This window comes from Salvelinus fontinalis, chromosome 11, assembly GCF_029448725.1.
Source record: "Salvelinus fontinalis isolate EN_2023a chromosome 11, ASM2944872v1, whole genome shotgun sequence".
Taxonomy (NCBI): Eukaryota; Metazoa; Chordata; class Actinopteri; order Salmoniformes; family Salmonidae; genus Salvelinus; species Salvelinus fontinalis.
Window position 1 is genome coordinate 1,848,824 of NC_074675.1, and position 27,694 is coordinate 1,876,517.

The 27,694-nt window shown below is 48.7% G+C and overlaps 3 protein-coding genes across 3 annotated transcripts in view; 1 reads left to right on the plus strand and 2 right to left on the minus strand.

Annotated features, from left to right (window-relative positions):
* Window positions 1–10,434, plus strand: part of hspa14 (heat shock protein 14) — a 29,392-nt gene extending 18,958 nt beyond the window's left edge. Inside the window, exons 10-13 of the mRNA XM_055937164.1 lie at window positions 4,564–4,776; window positions 4,876–5,037; window positions 6,921–6,988; window positions 10,276–10,434. Of these exons, the coding sequence (XP_055793139.1) occupies window positions 4,564–4,776; window positions 4,876–5,037; window positions 6,921–6,988; window positions 10,276–10,354 (522 nt within the window). The 3' untranslated portion in view covers window positions 10,355–10,434. The remainder of the gene's footprint in view (window positions 1–4,563; window positions 4,777–4,875; window positions 5,038–6,920; window positions 6,989–10,275) is intronic.
* On the minus strand, window positions 8,059–9,906 carry LOC129864868 (aggrecan core protein-like). Its single transcript, XM_055937165.1, has 3 exons — window positions 9,187–9,906; window positions 8,225–9,154; window positions 8,059–8,080 (listed from the first exon to the last, which is right to left on the minus strand). Exons 1-2 carry the CDS (start codon window positions 9,575–9,577, stop codon window positions 8,628–8,630), a joined length of 918 nt encoding a protein of 305 aa, XP_055793140.1. The 5' UTR covers window positions 9,578–9,906; the 3' UTR covers window positions 8,059–8,080; window positions 8,225–8,627.
* Window positions 10,424–27,694, minus strand: part of dclre1c (DNA cross-link repair 1C, PSO2 homolog (S. cerevisiae)) — a 38,935-nt gene continuing 21,664 nt past the window's right edge. Inside the window, exons 10-14 of the mRNA XM_055937163.1 lie at window positions 20,672–20,808; window positions 19,428–19,482; window positions 19,222–19,310; window positions 12,958–13,004; window positions 10,424–12,869 (exon numbers count right to left, since the gene is read on the minus strand). Coding sequence (XP_055793138.1) covers window positions 12,181–12,869; window positions 12,958–13,004; window positions 19,222–19,310; window positions 19,428–19,482; window positions 20,672–20,808 — 1,017 coding nt within the window. The 3' untranslated portion in view covers window positions 10,424–12,180. The remainder of the gene's footprint in view (window positions 12,870–12,957; window positions 13,005–19,221; window positions 19,311–19,427; window positions 19,483–20,671; window positions 20,809–27,694) is intronic.

Sequence of the window (27,694 nt, forward strand, 5' to 3'; positions counted from 1 at the left end):
CTGACCCTGACTTACCTGACCCTGACTTACCTGACCCTGACTTACCTGACCCTGACTTACCTGACCCTGACTTACCTGACCCTGACTTACCTGACCCTGACTTACCTGACCCTGACCTACCTGACCCTGACTTACCTGACCCTGACCTACCTGACCTACCTGATCCTGACTTACCTGACCCTGACTTACCTGACCCTGACTTCCCTGACCCTGACTTACCTGACCCTGACTTACCTGACCCTGACTTACCTGACCCTGACTTACCTGACCCTGACTTACCTGACCCTGACTTACCTGACCCTGACTTACCTGACTTACCTGACTTACCTGACTTACCTGACCCTGACTTACCTGACCCTGACTTACCTGACCCTGACTTACCTGACCCTGACCACCCTGACCTACCTGACCCTGACCACCCTGACCTACCTGACCCTGACCTACCTGACCCTGACTTACCTGACCCTGACTTACCTGACCCTGACTTACCTGACCCTGACTTACCTGACCCTGACTTACCTGACCCTGACTTACCTGACCCTGACCACCCTGACCCTGACCTACCTGACCCTGACCACCCTGACCTACCTGACCCTGACCACCCTGACCTACCTGACCCTGACCTACCTGACCCTGACCTACCTGACCCTGACCTACCTGACCCTGACCTACCTGACCCTGACCTACCTGACCCTGACCTACCTGACCCTGACCTACCTGACCCTGACCTACCTGACCCTGACTTACCTGACCCTGACTTACCTGACCCTGACTTACCTGACCCTGACTTACCTGACCCTGACTTACCTGACCCACCTGACCCTGACTTACCTGACCCTGACTTACCTGACCCTGACCTACCTGACCCTGACTTACCTGACCCTGACTTACCTGACCCTGACTTACCTGACCCTGACTTACCTGACCCTGACTTACCTGACCCTGACTTACCTGACCCTGACTTACCTGACCCTGACTTACCTGACCCTGACCTACCTGACCCTGACCTACCTGACCCTGACCTACCTGACCCTGACCTACCTGACCCTGACCTACCTGACCCTGACCTACCTGACCCTGACCCTGACCCTGACCCTGACCCTGACCTACCTGACCCTGACTTACCTGACCCTGACTTACCTGACCCTGACTTACCTGACCCTGACCTACCTGACCCTGACTTACCTGACCCTGACTTACCTGACCCTGACCCTGACCTACCATGGGTTTGGAAGTTGCCATGGCACAGTGCTCTGTAAATACTGGACATACTATTTATATAAATATGTATTTATTTTTGGGGGGGTGAAGTGTCAACTTGTTTGACTTGACAGCTAGTTGGGCTTTTCTCTGGGCTCTCTACTAGCGACATCAACAAGGTAACCCTGACCCTGACCTACCTAACATGGGTTTGGAAGTTGCCATGGCACAGTGCTCTGTAGTGTCAACTTGTTTGACTTGATAGCCAGTTGGGCTTTTCTCCGACAACATAAAATGTCTGTAAAGAAAATCATTATTTGACCTGAGAAACATCACTCGACTCAGCCCTGTTCTCTCTCAACCGGTCAACTCCCTAGTCACCTTCCGACTAGATTACTGCTCTCCTTGGGCTCCCCTCAAAAAGCATCCGCAGGCTGCAGCTTGTGCAGAACAGCGTTGCCAGGGTTACCTTCCAGGAACCCAGAAATCAAATCAACTGTATTTAGCCCTTCTTACATCAGCTGATATCTCAAAGTGCTGTACAGAAACCCAGCCTAAAACCCCAAACAGCAAGCAATGCAGGTGTAGAAGCACGGTGGCTAGGAAAAACTCCCTAGAAAGGCCAAAACCTAGGAAGAAACCTAGAGAGGAACCAGGCTCTGAGGGGTGACCAGTCCTCTTCTGGCTGTGCCGGGTGGAGATTATAACAGAACATGGACAAGATGTTCAAATGTTCGTAAATGACCAGCATGGTCAAATAATAATCACAGTAGTTGTCGAGGGTGCAGCAAGTCAGCACCTCAGGAGTAAATGTCAGTTGGCTTTTCATAGCCGATCACTAAGAGTATCTCTACCGCTCCTGCGGTCTCTAGAGAGTTGAAAACAGCAGGTCTGGGACAGGTAGCACGTCCGGTGAACAGGTCAGGGTTCCATAGCCGATCATTCAGAGTATCTCTACCGCTCCTGCAGTCTCTAAAGAGTTGAAAACAGCAGGTCTGGGACAGGTAGCACGTCCGGTGAACAGGTCAGGGTTCCATAGCCGATCATTCAGAGTATCTCTACCGCTCCTGCTGTCTCTAAAGAGTTGAAAACAGCAGGTCTGGGACAGGTAGCACGTCCGGTGAACAGGTCAGGGTTCCATAGCCGCAGGCAGAACAGTTGAAACTGGAGCAGCAGCAAGGCCAGGTGGACTGGGGACAGCAAGGAGTCATCATGCCAGGTAGTCCTGAGGCATGGTCCTAGGGCTCAGGTCCCCCGAGAGAGAGAAAGAGGGAAAGAGAGAATTAGAGAGAGCATACTTAAATTCACACTCCCCCAAGAAAGAGGGAAAGAGAAGGCAGACCATTCCATAAAAATGGAGCCTCTAGCTGTTTGCTAAGAAATTCTAAGGACAGTAAGGAGGCCTGCGTCTTGTGACCGTAGCGTACGTGTAGGTATGTACGGCAGGACCAAATCGGAATGGTAGGTAGGAGGAAGATCATTTAATGCTTTGTAGGTTAGCAGTAAAACATTGAAATCAGCCCTTGCCTTAACAGGAAGCCAGTGTAGGGAGGCACTGGAGTAATATGATCACATTTTGGGGTTCTAGTCAAGATTCTAGCAGCCGTGTTTAGCACTAACTGAAGTTTATTTGGTGATTTATCCAGGTAACCGGAAAGTAGAGAATTGCAGTAGTCTAACATAGAAGTGACAAAAGCATGGATTAATTTTTGGACAAAGTTTCAGATTTTTGCAATGTTACGTAGATGGAAAAAAGCTGTCCAACACTCAGACATCTTTACACATAGATAGCCAGGGACACACTCCAACACTGAGACATCTTTACAGATAGATAGCCAGGGACACACTCCAACACTGAGACATCTTTACAGATAGATAGCCAGGGACACACTCCAACACTGAGACATCTTTACAGATAGATAGACAGGGACACACTCCAACACTGAGACATCTTTACAGATAGATAGACAGGGACACACTCCAACACTGAGACATCTTTACAGATAGATAGACAGGGACACACTCCAACACTGAGACATCTTTACAGATAGATAGACAGGGACACACTCCAACACTGAGACATCTTTACAGATAGATAGACTGGGACACACTCCAACACTGAGACATCTTTACAGATAGATAGACAGGGACACACTCCAACACTGAGACATCTTTACAGATAGATAGACTGGGACACACTCCAACACTGAGACATCTTTACAGATAGATAGACAGGGACACACTCCAACACTGAGACATCTTTACAGATAGATAGACAGGGACACACTCCAACACTGAGACATCTTTACAGATAGATAGACAGGGACACACTCCAACACTCAGACATCATTACAGATAGATAGACTGGGACACACTCCAACACTGAGACGTCTTTACAGATAGATAGACTGGGACACACTCCAACACTGAGACGTCTTTACAGATGAAACATGTGTTTAGTGAGTCAGCCAGACCAGACGCAGTAGGGATGAACATATTCTCATATGCCCACCCTCCCAGTTCCATGTGGTTCTCTGTGGGGGTTTAACACTGTGGTTCTCTGTGGGGGTTTAACACTGTGGTTCTCTGTGGGGGTTTAACACTGCGGTTCTCTGTGGGGGTTTAACACTGTGGTTCTCTGCGGGGGTTTAACACTGGTTCTCTGTGGGGGTTTAACACTGTGGTTCTCTGCGGGGGTTTAACACTGTGTGTTCCAGGTGGTTCTCTGTGGGGGTTTAACACTGTGTGTTCCAGGTGGTTCTCTGTGGGGGTTTAACACTGTGTGTTCCAGGTGGTTCTCTGTGGGGGTTTAACACTGTGTGTTCCAGGTGGTTCTCTGTGGGGGTTTAACACTGTGTGTTCCAGGTGGTTCTCTGTGGGGGTTTAACACTGTGGTTCTCTGCGGGGGTTTAACACTGTGTGTTCCAGGTGGTTCTCTGCGGGGGTTTAACACTGTGTGTGTGTTCCAGGTGGTTCTCTGCGGGGGTTTAACACTGTGTTCCAGGTGGTTCTCTGCGGGGGTTTAACACTGTGTGTTCCAGGTGGTTCTCTGCGGGGGTTTAACACTGTGTGTTCCAGGTGGTTCTCTGCGGGGGTTTAACACTGTGTGTGGTTCTCTGCGGGGGTTTAACACTGTGTGTTCCAGGTGGTTCTCTGCGGGGGTTTAACACTGTGTGTTCCAGGTATTTCTCTGCGGGGGTTTAACACTGTGTGTTCCAGGTGGTTCTCTGCGGGGGTTTAACACTGTGTTCCAGGTGGTTCTCTGCGGGGGTTTAACACTGTGTGTTCCAGGTGGTTCTCTGCGGGGGTTTAACACTGTGTTCCAGGTATTTCTCTGCGGGGGTTTAACACTGTGTGTTCCAGGTGGTTCTCTGTGGGGGCTCTGCGAGGATCCCTCGGCTGCAGCAGATGATCAAAGATCTGTTCGCTGACGTGGAGCTGCTCAGCTCCGCCCCTCCTGATGAAGTCATTGCGGTCGGTGCAGCGATGGAGGCGGGCCTTCTAGTCGGCCGGGAGATTGGCTCCTCCCCAGAGTCTGTTATCGTGGAAGCCTGTGTCTCAGACATTCTGCTCAAGGTACACACACACACACACACACACACACACACACACACACACACACAGATCAGTGACTAAAAGAGCAGCTTCTGATTGGCTAATCTGTGTGATTGACAGGAGGTGGATGAAACAGGGGCTGAGGTGTTCTCTGTGCTCCTCCCCTCGGGCACGCCCCTTCCTGCTCGACGACATCACATCCTGTCTGGTCCTGGGCGCCTGGCATCCCTCTGTCTGGAGCTTTACCAGAAAACCACAGAGCAGCCGGAGAGACTGGCCAAGGTACGTTAAGAGAATTTTGTTCTCAAAGTTCATAAACTGAACATCAATTAAACTACTCGGTCTGTTCCTAAGAATGTGTAAGGTCCTTGTTGAAATGAAACAGACAGAGGCCAGTTACAATAGTCAGCAGAGTTTATTCACGAGAGCGCATGTACAAAAACGTCCCTTTTATAATATTCTCTTAACCTACGCACATACATACACAGTAATATTTGGATTCTCTCTTCTTCTCCTGGAGTCTCAGTTTATTACCACTCAGCTGACAGTTCCAGTCCCCCCCCCCCCCCAGATACAGGAAACCCAGAGGTGCTCTCCCTGTCCTATCTTCTCCTGGAGTCTCAGTTTATTACCACTCAGCTGACAGTTCCAGTCCCCCCCCCCCCAGATACAGGAAACCCAGAGGTGCTCTCCCTGTCCTATCTTCTCCTGGAGTCTCAGTTTATTACCACTCAGCTGACAGTTCCAGTCCCCCCCCCCAGATACAGGAAACCCAGAGGTGCTCTCCCTGTCCTATCTTCTCCTGGAGTCTCAGTTTATTACCACTCAGCTGACAGTTCCAGTCCCCCCCCCCCAGATACAGGAAACCCAGAGGTGCTCTGCCTGGCCTATCTTCTCCTGGAGTCTCAGTTTATTACCACTCAGCTGACAGTTCCAGTCCCCCCCCCCCCCCAGATACAGGAAACCCAGAGGTGCTCTGCCTGGCCTATCTTCTCCTGGAGTCTCAGTTTATTACCACTCAGCTGACAGTCCCCCCCCCCCCCAGATACAGGAAACCCAGAGGTGCTCTGCCTGGCCTATCTTCTCCTGGAGTCTCAGTTTATTACCACTCAGCTGACAGTTCCAGTCCCCCCCCCCCAGATACAGGAAACCCAGAGGTGCTCTCCCTGTCCTATCTTCTCCTGGAGTCTCAGTTTATTACCACTCAGCTGACAGTTCCAGTCCCCCCCCCCCCAGATACAGGAAACCCAGAGGTGCTCTGCCTGTCTTATCTTCTCCTGGAGTCTCAGTTTATTACCACTCAGCTGACAGTTCCAGTCCCCCCCAGATACAGGAAACCCAGAGGTGCTCTCCCTGTCCTATCTTCTCCTGGAGTCTCAGTTTATTACCACTCAGCTGACAGTTCCAGTCCCCCCCCCCCAGATACAGGAAACCCAGAGGTGCTCTCCCTGTCCTATCTTCTCCTGGAGTCTCAGTTTATTACCACTCAGCTGACAGTTCCAGTCCCCCCCAGATACAGGAAACCCAGAGGTGCTCTGCCTGGCCTATCTTCTCCTGGAGTCTGTTTATTACCACTCAGCTGACAGTTCCAGTCCCCCCCCCCCCCCAGATACAGGAAACCCAGAGGTGCTCTGCCTGTCCTATCTTCTCCTGGAGTCTCAGTTTATTACCACTCAGCTGACAGTTCCAGTCCCCCCCCAGATACAGGAAACCCAGAGGTGCTCTGCCTGGCCTATCTTCTCCTGGAGTCTCAGTTTATTACCACTCAGCTGACAGTCCCCCCCCCCCCCAGATACAGGAAACCCAGAGGTGCTCTGCCTGGCCTATCTTCTCCTGGAGTCTCAGTTTATTACCACTCAGCTGACAGTTCCAGTCCCCCCCCAGATACAGGAAACCCAGAGGTGCTCTGCCTGTCCTATCTTATCTCCCCAGAGTTACAGCCGGGTCGGTTCAAACATAGGTTAATGATCCACTTAGTTGTCTTTAGGCACATACCTTCCTCTCTTCCCCATGTACATGCTACATAACCTCTTATGAACTAACATTATTTATCAATACAGAAAGACAGGGCAGAATTCAGTCAGTTAGTTCTACGTTAAATGTGTACATCATAACACACACACCAGCCCTCCACCAGAGAACTAACGGGTCTCTCTTGTCTGCAGATTGTTCTGAGAGACCTGGAGACCAAAGAGGACAACCATGACATTGATGCCGTGGTAACCATGAAGAGGTAATACCCAGCAGCACTCAGTTTCAGCTGTGGACTGGACCTTGTATTGGGACCGGTGTCTGTTTCAGCTGTGGACTGGACCTTGTATTGGGACCGGTGTCTGTTTCAGCTGTGGACTGGACCTGTCTGTTTCAGCTGTGGACTGGACCTGTCTGTTTCAGCTGTGGACTGGACCTTGTATTGGGACCGGTGTGTGTTTCAGCTGTGGACTGGACCTTGTATTGGGACCGGTGTCTGTTTCAGCTGTGGACTGGACCTGTCTGTTTCAGCTGTGGACTGGACCTTGTATTGGGACCGCTGTCTGTTTCAGCTGTGGACTGGACCTTGTATTGGGACCGGTGTGTGTTTCAGGGACGGGTCTCTCCATGTAACCTGTGTGTGTTTCAGGGACGGGTCTCTCCATGTAACCTGTGTGTGTTTCAGGGACGGGTCTCTCCATGTGAGCTGTGTGTGTTTCAGGGACGGGTCTCTCCATGTGAGCTGTGTGTGTTTCAGGGACGGGTCTCTCCATGTAACCTGTGTGTGTTTCAGGGACGGGTCTCTCCATGTGACCTGTGTGTGTTTCAGGGACGGGTCTCTCCATGTAACCTGTGTGTGTTTCAGGGACGGGTCTCTCCATGTGACCTGTGTGTGTTTCAGGGACGGGGGTCTCCATGTAACCTGTGTGTGTTTCAGGGACGGGTCTCTCCATGTGAGCTGTGTGTGTTTCAGGGACGGGGGTCTCCATGTAACCTGTGTGTGTTTCAGGGACGGGTCTCTCCATGTAACCTGTGTGTGTTTCAGGGACGGGTCTCTCCATGTAACCTGTGTGTGTTTCAGGGACGGGTCTCTCCATGTAACCTGTGTGTGTTTCAGGGACGGGTCTCTCCATGTGAGCTGTGTGTGTTTCAGGGACGGGTCTCTCCATGTAACCTGTGTGTGTTTCAGGGACGGGTCTCTCCATGTAACCTGTGTGTGTTTCAGGGACGGGTCTCTCCATGTAACCTGTGTGTGTTTCAGGGACGGGTCTCTCCATGTAACCTGTGTGTGTTTCAGGGACGGGTCTCTCCATGTAACCTGTGTGTGTTTCAGGGACGGGTCTCTCCATGTGAGCTGTGTGTGTTTCAGGGACGGGTCTCTCCATGTAACCTGTGTGTGTTTCAGGGACGGGTCTCTCCATGTAACCTGTGTGTGTTTCAGGGACGGGTCTCTCCATGTAACCTGTGTGTGTTTCAGGGACGGGTCTCTCCATGTAACCTGTGTGTGTTTCAGGGACGGGTCTCTCCATGTAACCTGTGTGTGTTTCAGGGACGGGTCTCTCCATGTGACCTGTGTGTGTTTCAGGGACGGGTCTCCATGTGAGCTGTGTGTGTTTCAGGGACGGGTCTCTCCATGTGAGCTGTGTGTGTTTCAGGGACGGGTCTCTCCATGTGAGCTGTGTGTGTTTCAGGGACGGGGGTCTCCATGTAACCTGTGTGTGTTTCAGGGACGGGTCTCTCCATGTAACCTGTGTGTGTTTCAGGGACGGGTCTCCATGTGACCTGTGTGTGTTTCAGGGACGGGTCTCTCCATGTGACCTGTGTGTGTTTCAGGGACGGGTCTCTCCATGTGAGCTGTGTGTGTTTCAGGGACGGGTCTCTCCATGTGAGCTGTGTGTGTTTCAGGGACGGGTCTCCATGTGACCTGTGTGTGTTTCAGGGACGGGTCTCTCCATGTGAGCTGTGTGTGTTTCAGGGACGGGTCTCTCCATGTGAGCTGTGTGTGTTTCAGGGACGGGTCTCTCCATGTAACCTGTGTGTGTTTCAGGGACGGGTCTCTCCATGTGACCTGTGTGTGTTTCAGGGACGGGTCTCTCCATGTAACCTGTGTGTGTTTCAGGGACGGGTCTCTCCATGTAACCTGTGTGTGTTTCAGGGACGGGTCTCTCCATGTGACCTGTGTGTGTTTCAGGGACGGGTCTCTCCATGTAACCTGTGTGTGTTTCAGGGACGGGTCTCTCCATGTGACCTGTGTGTGTTTCAGGGACGGGTCTCTCCATGTAACCTGTGTGTGTTTCAGGGACGGGTCTCTCCATGTAACCTGTGTGTGTTTCAGGGACGGGTCTCTCCATGTGACCTGTGTGTGTTTCAGGGACGGGTCTCTCCATGTAACCTGTGTGTGTTTCAGGGACGGGTCTCTCCATGTGACCTGTGTGTTTCAGGGACGGGTCTCCATGTAACCTGTGTGTGTTTCAGGGACGGGTCTCTCCATGTGAGCTGTGTGTGTTTCAGGGACGGGTCTCTCCATGTGACCTGTGTGTGTTTCAGGGACGGGTCTCTCCATGTAACCTGTGTGTGTTTCAGGGACGGGTCTCTCCATGTGACCTGTGTGTGTTTCAGGGACGGGTCTCTCCATGTAACCTGTGTGTGTTTCAGGGACGGGTCTCTCCATGTGACCTGTGTGTGTTTCAGGGACGGGTCTCTCCATGTGACCTGTGTGTGTTTCAGGGACGGGTCTCTCCATGTAACCTGTGTGTGTTTCAGGGACGGGTCTCTCCATGTGACCTGTGTGTGTTTCAGGGACGGGTCTCTCCATGTGAGCTGTGTGTGTTTCAGGGACGGGTCTCTCCATGTGAGCTGTGTGTGTTTCAGGGACGGGTCTCCATGTGACCTGTGTGTGTTTCAGGGACGGGTCTCTCCATGTGAGCTGTGTGTGTTTCAGGGACGGGTCTCTCCATGTAACCTGTGTGTGTTTCAGGGACGGGTCTCTCCATGTGACCTGTGTGTGTTTCAGGGACGGGTCTCTCCATGTAACCTGTGTGTGTTTCAGGGACGGGTCTCTCCATGTAACCTGTGTGTGTTTCAGGGACGGGTCTCTCCATGTGACCTGTGTGTGTTTCAGGGACGGGTCTCTCCATGTAACCTGTGTGTGTTTCAGGGACGGGTCTCTCCATGTGACCTGTGTGTTTCAGGGACGGGTCTCCATGTAACCTGTGTGTGTTTCAGGGACGGGTCTCTCCATGTGAGCTGTGTGTGTTTCAGGGACGGGTCTCTCCATGTGACCTGTGTGTGTTTCAGGGACGGGTCTCTCCATGTAACCTGTGTGTGTTTCAGGGACGGGTCTCTCCATGTGACCTGTGTGTGTTTCAGGGACGGGTCTCTCCATGTAACCTGTGTGTGTTTCAGGGACGGGTCTCTCCATGTGACCTGTGTGTGTTTCAGGGACGGGTCTCTCCATGTGACCTGTGTGTGTTTCAGGGACGGGTCTCTCCATGTGACCTGTGTGTGTTTCAGGGACGGGTCTCTCCATGTAACCTGTGTGTGTTTCAGGGACGGGTCTCTCCATGTGACCTGTGTGGAGCAGAGCAGTGGGAAGACTGAAGCCATCAGCATATCAGCAGCCTCCTGATTTCACCTCAAACTCCAAGTTAATGTCACTATAATTGTTGAAGTTCATTTTCAAGTTTAAATAAAGACATTATGGTTGAACTTAGTTCCTTTATTCTCTACAGTTTACAACAGACTTTATTCTCTACAGGTCAGACTTTATTCTCTACAGGTCAGACTTTATTCTCTACAGGTCAGACTTTATTCTCTACAGTTCAGACTTTATTCTCTACAGTTCAGACTTTATTCTCTACAGGTCAGACTTTATTCTCTACAGGTCAGACTTTATTCTCTACAGTTCAGAACTGCGGTAGTCTTTGTGTGGTCTCTCAGGAGCAGACTCCAGTTCCGGGTGGAAGATGTTACTGTGTTCCTACTGAACATTTCACAGGGTGTTCGAGGGGAGTAGCTGTGGTTTCTCTTAGCCCTGATAGGCCAGGTGTGCATGTAGGGCATAGCTATAGTGTCTCTGTAAGTAGAGCATGGGTAAGGTCTGTGTAGACTACGCTACGGCGCCACACAGGAAATCGTATATATGCATTCATCAAGACAACTGTTTTCGGGTGAGAAAGACATTGTGGGTTCTTGACAATAATCCATTGAAACTATAACAGAGATGGACTCCTCTTACATATAACCTGGACATTGAGGGCTACCACCATTTTAAAGTAGTCACCTGGATGGAATGATCTGAGCATTGGGTGCTCCGGGTTCGGAAATGACTAAGCTACTGTATATCATGGCCACAAAGTTCTGGTCTGCTTCAGGTGACTGCTCTCCCATAATGCATTAGCAGCTGGGTTTGGTCTGCTTCAGGTGACTGCTCTCCCATAATGCATTAGCAGCTGGGTTTGGTCTGCTTCAGGTGACTGCTCTCCCATAGGCAGCTGGGTTTGGTCTGCTTCAGGTGACTGCTCTCCCATAATGCATTAGCAGCTGGGTTTGGTCTGCTTCAGGTGACTGCTCTCCCATAATGCATTAGCAGCTGGGTTTGGTCTGCTTCAGGTGACTGCTCTCCCATAATGCATTAGCAGCTGGGTTTGGTCTGCTTCAGGTGACTGCTCTCCCATAATGCATTAGCAGCTGGGTTTGGTCTGCTTCAGGTGACTGCTCTCCCATAGGCAGCTGGGTTTGGTCTGCTTCAGGTGACTGCTCTCCCATAATGCATTAGCAGCTGGGTTTGGTCTGCTTCAGGTGACTGCTCTCCCATAATGCATTAGCAGCTGGGTTTGGTCTGCTTCAGGTGACTGCTCTCCCATAATGCATTAGCAGCTGGGTTTGGTCTGCTTCAGGTGACTGCTCTCCCATAGGCAGCTGGGTTTGGTCTGCTTCAGGTGACTGCTCTCCCATAATGCATTAGCAGCTGGGTTTGGTCTGCTTCAGGTGATTGCTCTCCCATAATGCATTAGCAGCTGGGTTTGGTCTGCTTCAGGTGACTGCTCTCCCATAATGCATTAGCAGCTGGGTTTAGTCTGCTTCAGGTGACTGCTCTCCCATAATGCATTAGCAGCTGGGTTTAGTCTGCTTCAGGTGACTGCTCTCCCATAATGCATTAGCAGCTGGGTTTAGTCTGCTTCAGGTGACTGCTCTCCCATAATGCATTAGCAGCTGGGTTTAGTCTGCTCAGCTCATTGATGTGAATCAAGAAACTAGTGGGTGGAATGTCTTGCTTTCTCTTCCCTCTGTCTATATACAAAGAGTTAGACATGGTCAGAGGGACTGACTTCCTGTCCTATATACAAAGAGTTAGACATGGTCAGAGGGACTGACTTCCTGTCCTATATACAAAGAGTTAGACATGGTCAGAGGGACTGACTTCCTGTCCTATATACAAAGAGTTAGACATGGTCAGAGGGACTGACTTCCTGTCCTGATGACCAATTCCTCTCCAGCGGCCAGTCTCCTGTACAGATCGCTGAGGTCGTCTGGTCCAGGTGTGTGTGAATCCGGCGTAGACGGGATGTCAAAGTCCGATGACACCTGAGACTCCGTTGGCTCTGATTGGTGAGTGTGGCTGCCACTCTCCTCCCCCCCAGCATCTAGATTGGTCAATGCATCTCCCTGACACCGGTCTTCTGATTGGATGAGCATGCTGTCAGCCTGACTCGGACCTCGCCCAGCCGAGAGAGGAAGTAACGGCGAGGGGAGTTTGGCGAAGTCATCAACAAACAGCTCTGGGGTCTGGGAGCCTGTGAGTGTGGAGTGGGAGGGGCTTGTGTGAGAGCAGGAGTTTGGTTGGCTGGTCTGGCTGTCCGTCAGTATCTCCGTGGTGAAAAACTCCTCCCAGCGAGGAGGCGTGCCAGAATTAGATACAGACCCCTCGTCTCTCTCCTCCAGGTCTCTCTCCTCATCATCATCATCATCATTAGATTCGGTACAGTCCATGTAGTCTCCTGTGATGAGAGGTGTGTGTGTTAGGGGTAGAGGTTCGTCGGGAGGGTCAGGGAGCGTTGTGGGTGTGGCCTCCTGCATCATCACCCTCTTCCTGACAGGGGCCAGGTCCGCCCCCTCAAACAGCCAATCAGCACGGTCCACATCTGATATAAACAACAGAGCCAATCACCAAACAGTGAAATAATGTAGAAGTTATGGTTGGATAGCTGTGGTCAGGAGAGAGAGTCTTACCGTGGGTGTGCTGCTCTGGTCTGGTGCGTTTCAGTGTTCCCAGAGGTCTGTAGATCACAGATGAAGAGGACACGTCTCTACACATAGACTTCAACCTGGAGACATACAGTTAGTGTTCCCAGAGGTCTGTAGATCACAGATGAAGAGGACACGTCTCTACACATAGACTTCAACCTGGAGACATACAGTTAGTGTTCCCAGAGGTCTGTAGATCACAGATGAAGAGGACACGTCTCTACACATAGACTTCAACCTGGAGACATACAGTTAGTGTTCCCAGAGGTCTGTAGATCACAGATGAAGAGGACACGTCTCTACACATAGACTTCAACCTGGAGACATACAGTTAGTGTTCCCAGAGGTCTGTAGATCACAGATGAAGAGGACACGTCTCTACACATAGACTTCAACCTGGAGACATACAGTTAGTGTTCCCAGAGGTCTGTAGATCACAGATGAAGAGGACACGTCTCTACACATAGACTTCAACCTGGAGACATACAGTTAGTGTTCCCAGAGGTCTGTAGATCACAGATGAAGAGGACACGTCTCTACACATAGACTTCAACCTGGAGACATACAGTTAGTGTTCCCAGAGGTCTGTAGATCACAGATGAAGAGGACACGTCTCTACACATAGACTTCAACCTGGAGACATACAGTTAGTGTTCCCAGAGGTCTGTAGATCACAGATGAAGAGGACACGTCTCTACACATAGACTTCAACCTGGAGACATACAGTTAGTGTTCCCAGAGGTCTGTAGATCACAGATGAAGAGGACACGTCTCTACACATAGACTTCAACCTGGAGACATACAGTTAGTGTTCCCAGAGGTCTGTAGATCACAGATGAAGAGGACACGTCTCTACACATAGACTTCAACCTGGAGACATACAGTTAGTGTTCCCAGAGGTCTGTAGATCACAGATGAAGAGGACACGTCTCTACACATAGACTTCAACCTGGAGACATACAGTTAGTGTTCCCAGAGGTCTGTAGATCACAGATGAAGAGGACACGTCTCTACACATAGACTTCAACCTGGAGACATACAGTTAGTGTTCCCAGAGGTCTGTAGATCACAGATGAAGAGGACACGTCTCTACACATAGACTTCAACCTGGAGACATACAGTTAGTGTTCCCAGAGGTCTGTAGATCACAGATGAAGAGGACACGTCTCTACACATAGACTTCAACCTGGAGACATACAGTTAGTGTTCCCAGAGGTCTGTAGATCACAGATGAAGAGGACACGTCTCTACACAGACTTCAACCTGGAGACATACAGTTACACATTCACACACACGATACGGTAACAAATGCAGTGCCTTGGGAAAGTATTCAGACCCCGTCCCTCGTTCCACAGTTTGTTACGTTACAGCCTTATTCTACAATGGAGGAAAACAATGATTTAATGCATCTACACAGGAAGCTGATTCACATCAGGGTCAGACCTGATTAGTATTCAGACCCTTTGATATGAGACTCAAAATAGAGCTCAGGTGCATCTTGTTTCCATTGATCACCCTCGATGTTTCTACAATTTAATTGGACTACACCTGTGGTGAATTCAATTGATAGGACATGATTTGGAAAGGCACACACCTGTCTATATAAGGTGTCACACTTGACAGGTAGAGCAAAAACCAAGCCATGAGGTCGAAGCTCAGAGACAGGATTGTGTCGAGCCACAGATCTGGGGAAGGGAACCCCAAAATAATTCTGTGGCATTGAAGGTCCCCAAGAACACAGTGGCCTCCATCATTCTGAAATGGAAGAAGTTTGGAACCACCAAGACTCTTCCTAGAGCTGGCCGCCCGGCCAAACTGAGCAATCGGGGGAGAAGAGCCTTGGTCAGGGAGGTGACTGGGTCTCAACCCCGCCCTGTGCAACTGGGTCCTGGACTTCCTGACGGGCCGCCCCCAGGTGGTGAGGGTAGGTAACATCTCCACCCCGCTGATCCTCAACACTGGGGCCCCACAAGGGTGCGTTCTGAGCCCTCTCCTGTACTCCCTGTTCACCCACGACTGCGTGGCCATGCACGCCTCCAACTCAATCATCACGTTTGCAGACGACACTACAGTGGTAGGCTTGATTACCAACGATGACGAGACGGCCTACAGGGAGGAGGTGAGGGCCCTCGGAGTGTGGTGTCAGGAAAAATAACCTCTCAGTCAACGTCAACAAAACAAAGGAGATGATCGTGGACTTCAGGAAACAGCAGAGGGAGCACCCCCCTATTCACATCGACGGGACAGTAGTGGAGAGGATGGAAAGTTAAGTTCTTCGGCGTACACATCACGGACAAACTGAAATGGTCCACCCACACAGACAGCGTGGTGAAGAAGGCGCAGCAGCTCCTATTCAACCTCAGGAGGCTGAAGAAATCCGGCTTGTCACCAAAAACCCTGACAAACCTTTACAGATGCACAATCGAGAGCATCCTGTCGGGCTGTATCACCGCCTGGTACGGCAACTGCTCCGCCCACAACCGTAAGTCTCTCCAGAGGGTGGTGAGGTCTGCACAACGCATCACCGGGGGCAAACTACCTGCCCTCCAGGACACCTACACCACCCGATGTCACAGGAAGGCCAAAAAGATCATCAAGGACAACAACCACCCGAGCCACTGCCTGTTCACCCCGCTATCATCCAGAAGGCGAGGTCAGTACAGGTGCATCACTACCTGTTCACCCCACTATCATCCAGAAGGCGAGGTCAGTACAGGTGCATCACTGCCTGTTCACCCCTCTATCATCCAGAAGGTGAGGTCAGTACAGGTGCATCACTGCCTGTTCACCCCTCTATCATCCAGAAGGCGAGGTCAGTACAGGTGCATCACTACCTGTTCACCCCACTATCATCCAGAAGGCGAGGTCAGTACAGGTGCATCACTGCCTGTTCACCCCGCTATCATCCAGAAGGCGAGGTCAGTACAGGTGCATCAAAGCAGGAACCGAGAGACTGAAAAACAGCTTCTATCTCAAGGCCATCAGACTGTTAAACAGCCACCACTAACATTTAGTGGCCGCTGCCAACATACTGACTCAACTCCAGCCACTTTAATAATGGGAATTGATGGAAATTATGTAAAAATGTATCACTAGCCACTTTAAACAATGCCACTTAATATAATGTTTACATACCCTACATTACTCATCTCATATGTATATACTGTACTCTATATCATCTACTGCATCTTGCCATCTTTATGTAATACATGTACCACTAGCCACTTTAAACTATGCCACTTTATGTTTGCATACCCTACATTACTCATCTCATATGTATATACCGTACTCTATACCATCTACTGCATCTTGCCTATGCTGTTCTGTACCACCACTCATTCATATATCTTTATGTACATATTCTTATTCATTCCTTGACACGTGTGTGTATAAAGTAGTTGTTGTGAAATTGTTAGGTTAGATATTACTGCATGGTCAGAACTAGAAGCACTCGCATTAACATCTGCTAACTATGTGTATGTGACAAATAAAATTTGATTTGACCAAGAACCCAATGGTCACTGACCTTCCAGAAGGACAACCATCTCTGCAGCACTCCACCAATCAGGCCTTTACGGTAGAGTGGCCAGACGGAAGCCACTCCTCAGTAAAAGGCATATGACAGCCCGCTTGGAGTTTGCCAAAAGGCACCCAAAGGACTCTCAGACCATGAGAAACAAGATTGAACTCTTTGGCCTGAATGCCAAGCGCCATGTCTGGACAAAACCAGGCGCCGCTCATCACCTGGCCAATACCATCCCTACGGTGAAGCATGGTGGTGGTGGCAGCATCATGTCTGGAGGAAACCTGGCACCATCCCTACGGTGAAGCATGGTGGTGGTGGCAGCATCATGTCTGGAGGAAACCTGGCACCATCCCTACGGTGAAGAATGGTGGTGGTGGCAGCATCATGTCTGGAGGAAACCTGGCACCATCCCTACGGTGAAGCATGGTGGTGGTGGCAGCATCATGTCTGGAGGAAACCTGGCACCATCCCTACGGTGAAGCATGGTGGTGGTGGCAGCATCATGTCTGGAGGAAACCTGGCACCATCCCTACGGTGAAGCATGGTGGTGGTGGCAGCATCATGTCTGGAGGAAACCTGGCACCATCCCTACGGTGAAGCATGGTGGTGGCAGCATCATGTCTGGAGGAAACCTGGCACCATCCCTACGGTGAAGCATGGTGGTGGTGGCAGCATCATGTCTGGAGGAAACCTGGCACCATCCCTACGGTGAAGCATGGTGGTGGTGGCAGCATCATGTCTGGAGGAAACCTGGCACCATCCCTACGGTGAAGCATGGTGGTGGTGGCAGCATCATGTCTGGAGGAAACCTGGCACCATCCCTACGGTGAAGCATGGTGGTGGTGGCAGCATCATGTCTGGAGGAAACCTGGCATCATCCCTACGGTGAAGCATGGTGGTGGCAGCATCATGTCTGGAGGAAACCTGGCATCATCCCTACGGTGAAGCATGGTGGTGGCAGCATCATGTCTGGAGGAAACCTGGCATCATCCCTACGGTGAAGCATGGTGGTGGCAGCATCATGTCTGGAGGAAACCTGGCATCATCCCTACGGTGAAACATGGTGGTGGCAGCATCATGTCTGGAGGAAACCTGGCATCATCCCTAAGGTGAAACATGGTGGTGGCAGCATCATGTCTGGAGGAAACCTGGCACCATCCCTACGGTGAAACATGGTGGTGGTGGCAGCATCATGTCTGGAGGAAACCTGGCACCATCCCTACGGTGAAACATGGTGGTGGCAGCATCATGTCTGGAGGAAACCTGGCACCATCCCTACGGTGAAACATGGTGGTGGCTGCATCATGTCTGGAGGAAACCTGGCACCATCCCTACGGTGAAACATGGTGGTGGCAGCATCATGTCTGGAGGAAAACCTGGCATCATCCCTACGGTGAAGCATGGTGGTGGTGGCAGCATCATGTCTGGAGGAAACCTGGCACCATCCCTACGGTGAAGCATGGTGGTGGTGGTGGCAGCATCATGCTGTGGGGATGTTTTTCAGCGACGGGGACTGGGAGACTAGTCAGGATCAAGGCAAAGATGAACAGAGCAAAGTACAGCGAGATCCTTGATGAAAACCTGCTCCAGAGCGCTCAGGACATCAGACTGAGGTGAAGGTTCACCTTCCAACAGGACAACAACCCTAAGCACACAGCCAAGACAACGAAGGAGTGGCTTCGGGACACGTCACTGAAGGTGTATAAGGGGGTTATCAGGCTAGAGTGTAAGGTATAGGGGGTTGGGGTATAAGGGGGTTAGCAGGCTAGAGTGTAAGGTATAGGGGGTTGGGGTATAAGGGGGTTAGCAGGCTAGAGTGTAAGGTATAGGGGGTTGGGGTATAAGGGGGTTAGCAGGCTAGAGTGTAAGGTATAGGAGGTTGGGGTATAAGGGGGTTAGCAGGCTAGAGTGTAAGGTATAGGGGGTTGGGGTATAAGGGGGTTAGCAGGCTAGAGTGTAAGGTATAGGGGGTTGGGGTATAAGGGGGTTAGCAGGCTAGAGTGTAAGGGGGTTGGGGTATAAGGGGGTTAGCAGGCTAGAGTGTAAGGTATAGGAGGTTGGGGTGTAAGGGGGTTAGCAGGCTAGAGTGTAAGGTATAGGGGGTTGGGGTATAAGGGGGTTAGCAGGCTAGAGTGTAAGGTATAGGAGGTTGGGGTATAAGGGGGTTAGCAGGCTAGAGTGTAAGGTATAGGAGGTTGGGGTATAAGGGGGTTAGCAGGCTAGAGTGTAAGGTATAGGGGGTTAGGGTATAAGGGGGTTAGCAGGCTAGAGTGTAAGGTATAGGGGGTTGGGGTATAAGGGGGTTAGCAGGCTAGAGTGTAAGGTATAGGGGGTTAGGGTATAAGGGGGTTAGCAGGCTATGGTGTAAGGTATAGGGGGTTGGGGTATAAGGGGGTTAGCAGGCTAGAGTGTAAGGTATAGGGGGTTAGGGTATAAGGGGGTTAGCAGGCTAGAGTGTAAGGTATAGGGGGTTGGGGTATAAGGGGGTTAGCAGGCTAGAGTGTAAGGTATAGGGGGTTAGGGTATAAGGGGGTTAGCAGGCTATGGTGTAAGGGGTAGGGGTATTAGGGGGTATGGGTATTAGGGGGTAAGGGGGTATGGGTATTAGGGGGTATGGGTATTAGGGGGTACGGGTATTAGGGGGTACGGGTATTAGGGTGTAGGGGTATTAGGGGGTAAGGGGGTAGAGAAGACATTCAGTGTATAGAGGGTGACTGGCTCACAGCTCTGTGACATCAGCGTGAGTTCGGCCAATAGGAATGACACTGGGGTAGATGTTGATTGGCTGGAGATAAGACAGGAAGTCTTTGATCTGAAAACAGGAAGAAGAGAAGAGTATCACACACAGAGACAGGCAGACAGACAGACAGACAGACAGGCAGACAGAAAGAAAGGCAGACAGAAACAGACAGACAGACAGGTGTCTCACCTCTGAGTAGGATGAGTGGAAGGAAAAGCAGGCTCTGTAGGAACTGGCGCCTGTCCTGAAAACATTACACATCTGAGTAAGATAATGTGAGTGTGTTTCTCTGAGTGTGTGTGTGTTTCTCAGTGTGTGTGTGTGTTTCTCTGAGTGTGTGTGTGTGTGTGTTTCTCTGAGTGTGTGTGTGTTTCTCTGAGTGTGTGTGTGTTTCTCTGAGTGTGTGTGTGTGTGTGTGTGTGTGTTTCTCTGAGTGTGTGTGTGTTTCTCTGAGTGTGTGTGTGTGTGTGTTTCTCTGAGTGTGTGTGTGTGTGTGTTTCTCTGAGTGTGTGTGTGTTTCTCTGAGTGTGTGTGTGTTTCTCTGAGTGTGTGTGTGTTTCTCTGAGTGTGTGTGTGTGTTTCTCTGAGTGTGTGTGTGTGTTTCTCTGAGTGTGTGTGTGTTTCTCTGAGTGTGTGTGTGTTTCTCTGAGTGTGTGTGTGTTTCTCTGAGTGTGTGTGTGTTTCTCTGAGTGTGTGTGTGTTTCTCTGAGTGTGTGTGTGTTTCTCTGAGTGTGTGTGTGTTTCTCTGAGTGTGTGTGTGTTTCTCTGAGTGTGTGTGTGTTTCTCTGAGTGTGTGTGTGTTTCTCTGAGTGTGTGTGTGTTTCTCTGAGTGTGTGTGTGTGTGTACCTGACGATAACCTCGGTCCTCTGTGTTCTCTCTCCAAACCACATGGTGGAGGGTGTGTGTGTGTTTCTCTGAGTGTGTGTGTGTTTCTCTCTCAGTGTGAGTGTGTTTCTCTCTCAGTGTGTGTGTGTGTTTCTCTGAGTGTGTGTGTGTTTCTCTGAGTGTGTGTGTGTTTCTCTCTCAGTGTGTGTGTGTTTCTCTGAGTGTGTGTGTTTCTCTGAGTGTGTGTGTGTTTCTCTGAGTGTGTGTGTGTTTCTCTGAGTGTGTGTGTGTTTCTCTCTCAGTGTGAGTGTGTTTCTCTCTCAGTGTGTGTGTGTGTTTCTCTGAGTGTGTGTGTGTTTCTCTGAGTGTGTGTGTGTTTCTCTCTCAGTGTGTGTGTGTTTCTCTGAGTGTGTGTGTTTCTCTGAGTGTGTGTGTGTTTCTCTGAGTGTGTGTGTGTTTCTCTGAGTGTGTGTGTGTTTCTCTCTCAGTGTGAGTGTGTTTCTCTCTCAGTGTGTGTGTGTGTTTCTCTGAGTGTGTGTGTGTTTCTCTGAGTGTGTGTGTGTTTCTCTGAGTGTGTGTGTGTTTCTCTGAGTGTGTGTGTGTGTACCTGACGATAACCTCGGTCCTCTGTGTTCTCTCTCCAAACCACATGGTGGAGGGTTTGATACTGATGATCTTCAGAGGAGTTCCATCTGATGCAGAGGAGCCACACGGCAGTCTCCTATTGGTTACAAACTCCTCCTCCTACACAACAACACGTTTCTATTGGTTACAAACTCCTCCTCCTACACAACAACATGTTTCTATTGGTTAGGACTCCTCCTCCTACACCACAACATGTTTCTATTGGTTAGGACTCCTCCTCCTACACAACAACATGTTTCTATTGGTTAGGACTCCTCCTCCTACACAACAACATGTTTCTATTGGTTAGGACTCCTCCTCCTACACAACAACATGTTTCTATTGGTTAGGACTCCTCCTCCTACACAACAACATGTTTCTATTGGTTAGGACTCCTCCTCCTACACCACAACATGTTTCTATTGGTTAGGACTCCTCCTCCTCCTACACAACAACATGTTTCTATTGGTTAGGACTCCTCCTCCTACACCACAACATGTTTCTATTGGTTAGGACTCCTCCTCCTACACCACAACATGTTTCTATTGGTTAGGACTCCTCCTCCTACACAACAACATGTTTCTATTGGTTAGGACTCCTCCTCCTACACAACAACATGTTTCTATTGGTTAGGACTCCTCCTCCTACACCACAACATGTTTCTATTGGTTAGGACTCCTCCTCCTACACAACAACATGTTTCTATTGGTTAGGACTCCTCCTCCTACACCACAACATGTTTCTATTGGTTAGGACTCCTCCTCCTACACAACAACATGTTTCTATTGGTTAGGACTCCTCCTCCTACACCACAACATGTTTCTATTGGTTAGGACTCCTCCTCCTACACAACAACATGTTTCTATTGGTTAGGACTCCTCCTCCTCCTACACAACATGTTTCTATTGGTTAGGACTCCTCCTCCTCCTACACAACATGTTTCTATTGGTTAGGACTCCTCCTCCTACACAACAACATGTTTCTATTGGTTAGGACTCCTCCTCCTCCTACACAACATGTTTCTATTGGTTAGGACTCCTCCTCCTACACAACATGTTTCTATTGGTTAGGACTCCTCCTCCTCCTACACAACATGTTTCTATTGGTTAGGACTCCTCCTCCTACACAACAACATGTTTCTATTGGTTAGGACTCCTCCTCCTCCTACACAACATGTTTCTATTGGTTAGGACTCCTCCTCCTACACAACAACATGTTTCTATTGGTTAGGACTCCTCCTCCTACACAACAACATGTTTCTATTGGTTAGGACTCCTCCTCCTACACAACAACATGTTTCTATTGGTTAGGACTCCTCCTCCTACACAACAACATGTTTCTATTGGTTAGGACTCCTCCTCCTCCTACACAACATGTTTCTATTGGTTAGGACTCCTCCTCCTACACAACAACATGTTTCTATTGGTTAGGACTCCTCCTCCTCCTACACAACAACATGTTTCTATTGGTTAGGACTCCTCCTCCTCCTACACAACATGTTTCTATTGGTTAGGACTCCTCCTCCTACACAACATGTTTCTATTGGTTAGGACTCCTCCTCCTACACCACAACATGTTTCTATTGGTTAGGACTCCTCCTCCTACACAACAACATGTTTCTATTGGTTAGGACTCCTCCTCCTACACCACAACATGTTTCTATTGGTTAGGACTCCTCCTCCTACACAACAACATGTTTCTATTGGTTAGGACTCCTCCTCCTACACAACAACATGTTTCTATTGGTTAGGACTCCTCCTCCTACACAACATGTTTCTATTGGTTAGGACTCCTCCTCCTACACAACAACATGTTTCTATTGGTTAGGACTCCTCCTCCTACACAACAACATGTTTCTATTGGTTAGGACTCCTCCTCCTACACAACAACATGTTTCTATTGGTTAGGACTCCTCCTCCTACACAACATGTTTCTATTGGTTAGGACTCCTCCTCCTACACAACATGTTTCTATTGGTTAGGACTCCTCCTCCTACACAACAACATGTTTCTATTGGTTAGGACTCCTCCTCCTACACAACAACATGTTTCTATTGGTTAGGACTCCTCCTCCTACACAACAACATGTTTCTATTGGTTAGGACTCCTCCTCCTACACCACAACATGTTTCTATTGGTTAGGACTCCTCCTCCTACACAACAACATGTTTCTATTGGTTAGGACTCCTCCTCCTACACAACAACATGTTTCTATTGGTTAGGACTCCTCCTCCTACACCACAACATGTTTCTATTGGTTAGGACTCCTCCTCCTACACAACAACATGTTTCTATTGGTTAGGACTCCTCCTCCTACACCACAACATGTTTCTATTGGTTAGGACTCCTCCTCCTACACAACAACATGTTTCTATTGGTTAGGACTCCTCCTCCTACACAACAACATGTTTCTATTGGTTAGGACTCCTCCTCCTACACAACAACATGTTTCTATTGGTTAGGACTCCTCCTCCTACACAACAACATGTTTCTATTGGTTAGGACTCCTCCTCCTACACAACAACATGTTTCTATTGGTTAGGACTCCTCCTCCTACACAACATGTTTCTATTGGTTAGGACTCCTCCTCCTACACAACAACATGTTTCTATTGGTTAGGACTCCTCCTCCTACACAACAACACGTTTCTATTGGTTAGGACTCCTCCTCCTACACAACAACATGTTTCTATTGGTTAGGACTCCTCCTCCTACACCACAACATGTTTCTATTGGTTAGGACTCCTCCTCCTACACAACAACATGTTTCTATTGGTTAGGACTCCTCCTCCTACACAACAACACGTTTCTATTGGTTAGGACTCCTCCTCCTCCTACACAACATGTTTCTATTGGTTAGGACTCCTCCTCCTACACCACAACATGTTTCTATTGGTTAGGACTCCTCCTCCTACACAACAACATGTTTCTATTGGTTAGGACTCCTCCTCCTACACAACATGTTTCTATTGGTTAGGACTCCTCCTCCTACACAACAACATGTTTCTATTGGTTAGGACTCCTCCTCCTACACCACAACATGTTTCTATTGGTTAGGACTCCTCCTCCTACACAACAACATGTTTCTATTGGTTAGGACTCCTCCTCCTACACAACAACATGTTTCTATTGGTTAGGACTCCTCCTCCTACACAACAACATGTTTCTATTGGTTAGGACTCCTCCTCCTACACAACATGTTTCTATTGGTTAGGACTCCTCCTCCTACACAACAACATGTTTCTATTGGTTAGGACTCCTCCTCCTACACAACAACATGTTTCTATTGGTTAGGACTCCTCCTCCTACACAACAACATGTTTCTATTGGTTAGGACTCCTCCTCCTACACAACAACATGTTTCTATTGGTTAGGACTCCTCCTCCTACACAACAACATGTTTCTATTGGTTAGGACTCCTCCTCCTACACAACAACATGTTTCTATTGGTTAGGACTCCTCCTCCTACACAACAACATGTTTCTATTGGTTAGGACTCCTCCTCCTACACAACAACATGTTTCTATTGGTTAGGACTCCTCCTCCTACACAACATGTTTCTATTGGTTAGGACTCCTCCTCCTACACAACAACATGTTTCTATTGGTTAGGACTCCTCCTCCTACACAACAACATGTTTCTATTGGTTAGGACTCCTCCTCCTACACAACAACATGTTTCTATTGGTTAGGACTCCTCCTCCTACACAACAACATGTTTCTATTGGTTAGGACTCCTCCTCCTACACAACAACATGTTTCTATTGGTTAGGACTCCTCCTCCTACACAACATGTTTCTATTGGTTAGGACTCCTCCTCCTACACAACAACATGTTTCTATTGGTTAGGACTCCTCCTCCTACACAACAACATGTTTCTATTGGTTAGGACTCCTCCTCCTACACCACAACATGTTTCTATTGGTTAGGACTCCTCCTCCTACACCACAACATGTTTCTATTGGTTAGGACTCCTCCTCCTACACAACAACATGTTTCTATTGGTTAGGACTCCTCCTCCTACACAACATGTTTCTATTGGTTAGGACTCCTCCTCCTACACAACAACATGTTTCTATTGGTTAGGACTCCTCCTCCTACACAACAACATGTTTCTATTGGTTAGGACTCCTCCTCCTACACAACAACATGTTTCTATTGGTTAGGACTCCTCCTCCTACACAACATGTTTCTATTGGTTAGGACTCCTCCTCCTACACAACAACATGTTTCTATTGGTTAGGACTCCTCCTCCTACACAACAACATGTTTCTATTGGTTAGGACTCCTCCTCCTACACAACAACATGTTTCTATTGGTTAGGACTCCTCCTCCTACACAACATGTTTCTATTGGTTAGGACTCCTCCTCCTACACAACAACATGTTTCTATTGGTTAGGACTCCTCCTCCTACACAACAACATGTTTCTATTGGTTAGGACTCCTCCTCCTACACAACATGTTTCTATTGGTTAGGACTCCTCCTCCTACACAACAACATGTTTCTATTGGTTAGGACTCCTCCTCCTACACAACATGTTTCTATTGGTTAGGACTCCTCCTCCTACACCACAACATGTTTCTATTGGTTAGGACTCCTCCTCCTACACAACATGTTTCTATTGGTTAGGACTCCTCCTCCTACACAACAACATGTTTCTATTGGTTAGGACTCCTCCTCCTACACAACAACATGTTTCTATTGGTTAGGACTCCTCCTCCTACACAACATGTTTCTATTGGTTAGGACTCCTCCTCCTACACAACAACATGTTTCTATTGGTTAGGACTCCTCCTCCTACACAACAACATGTTTCTATTGGTTAGGACTCCTCCTCCTACACAACAACATGTTTCTATTGGTTAGGACTCCTCCTCCTACACAACAACATGTTTCTATTGGTTAGGACTCCTCCTCCTACACAACAACATGTTTCTATTGGTTAGGACTCCTCCTCCTACACAACAACATGTTTCTATTGGTTAGGACTCCTCCTCCTACACAACAACATGTTTCTATTGGTTAGGACTCCTCCTCCTACACCACAACATGTTTCTATTGGTTAGGACTCCTCCTCCTACACAACAACATGTTTCTATTGGTTAGGACTCCTCCTCCTACACAACAACATGTTTCTATTGGTTAGGACTCCTCCTCCTACACAACAACATGTTTCTATTGGTTAGGACTCCTCCTCCTACACAACAACATGTTTCTATTGGTTAGGACTCCTCCTCCTACACCACAACATGTTTCTATTGGTTAGGACTCCTCCTCCTACACAACAACATGTTTCTATTGGTTAGGACTCCTCCTCCTACACAACAACATGTTTCTATTGGTTAGGACTCCTCCTCCTACACAACAACATGTTTCTATTGGTTAGGACTCCTCCTCCTACACCACAACATGTTTCTATTGGTTAGGACTCCTCCTCCTACACAACAACATGTTTCTATTGGTTAGGACTCCTCCTCCTACACCACAACATGTTTCTATTGGTTAGGACTCCTCCTCCTACACAACATGTTTCTATTGGTTAGGACTCCTCCTCCTACACAACATGTTTCTATTGGTTAGGACTCCTCCTCCTACACAACAACATGTTTCTATTGGTTAGGACTCCTCCTCCTACACAACATGTTTCTATTGGTTAGGACTCCTCCTCCTACACAACATGTTTCTATTGGTTAGGACTCCTCCTCCTACACAACAACATGTTTCTATTGGTTAGGACTCCTCCTCCTACACAACAACATGTTTCTATTGGTTAGGACTCCTCCTCCTACACAACAACATGTTTCTATTGGTTAGGACTCCTCCTCCTACACCACAACATGTTTCTATTGGTTAGGACTCCTCCTCCTACACAACAACATGTTTCTATTGGTTAGGACTCCTCCTCCTACACAACAACATGTTTCTATTGGTTAGGACTCCTCCTCCTACACAACATGTTTCTATTGGTTAGGACTCCTCCTCCTACACAACAACATGTTTCTATTGGTTAGGACTCCTCCTCCTACACAACAACATGTTTCTATTGGTTAGGACTCCTCCTCCTACACAACAACATGTTTCTATTGGTTAGGACTCCTCCTCCTACACCACAACATGTTTCTATTGGTTAGGACTCCTCCTCCTACACAACATGTTTCTATTGGTTAGGACTCCTCCTCCTACACAACAACATGTTTCTATTGGTTAGGACTCCTCCTCCTACACAACAACATGTTTCTATTGGTTAGGACTCCTCCTCCTACACAACAACATGTTTCTATTGGTTAGGACTCCTCCTCCTACACAACATGTTTCTATTGGTTAGGACTCCTCCTCCTACACAACAACATGTTTCTATTGGTTAGGACTCCTCCTCCTACACAACATGTTTCTATTGGTTAGGACTCCTCCTCCTACACAACAACATGTTTCTATTGGTTAGGACTCCTCCTCCTACACAACATGTTTCTATTGGTTAGGACTCCTCCTCCTACACAACATGTTTCTATTGGTTAGGACTCCTCCTCCTACACAACAACATGTTTCTATTGGTTAGGACTCCTCCTCCTACACAACAACATGTTTCTATTGGTTAGGACTCCTCCTCCTACACAACAACATGTTTCTATTGGTTAGGACTCCTCCTCCTACACAACATGTTTCTATTGGTTAGGACTCCTCCTCCTACACAACATGTTTCTATTGGTTAGGACTCCTCCTCCTACACAACAACATGTTTCTATTGGTTAGGACTCCTCCTCCTACACAACAACATGTTTCTATTGGTTAGGACTCCTCCTCCTACACCACAACATGTTTCTATTGGTTAGGACTCCTCCTCCTACACAACAACATGTTTCTATTGGTTAGGACTCCTCCTCCTACACAACAACATGTTTCTATTGGTTAGGACTCCTCCTCCTACACCACAACATGTTTCTATTGGTTAGGACTCCTCCTCCTACACAACAACATGTTTCTATTGGTTAGGACTCCTCCTCCTACAC

Bases quoted from the DNA above. Each gene is read 5' to 3' on its own strand.
- LOC129864868 (XM_055937165.1), bottom strand. From the start codon at position 9,577: ATGGAGAGACCCGTCCCTGAAACACACACAGCTCACATGGAGAGACCC. The intron at 9,155-9,186 runs GTTACATGGAGA...TGAAACACACAG, and splicing joins CGTCCCTGAAACACACACAG to GTCACATGGAGAGACCCGTC.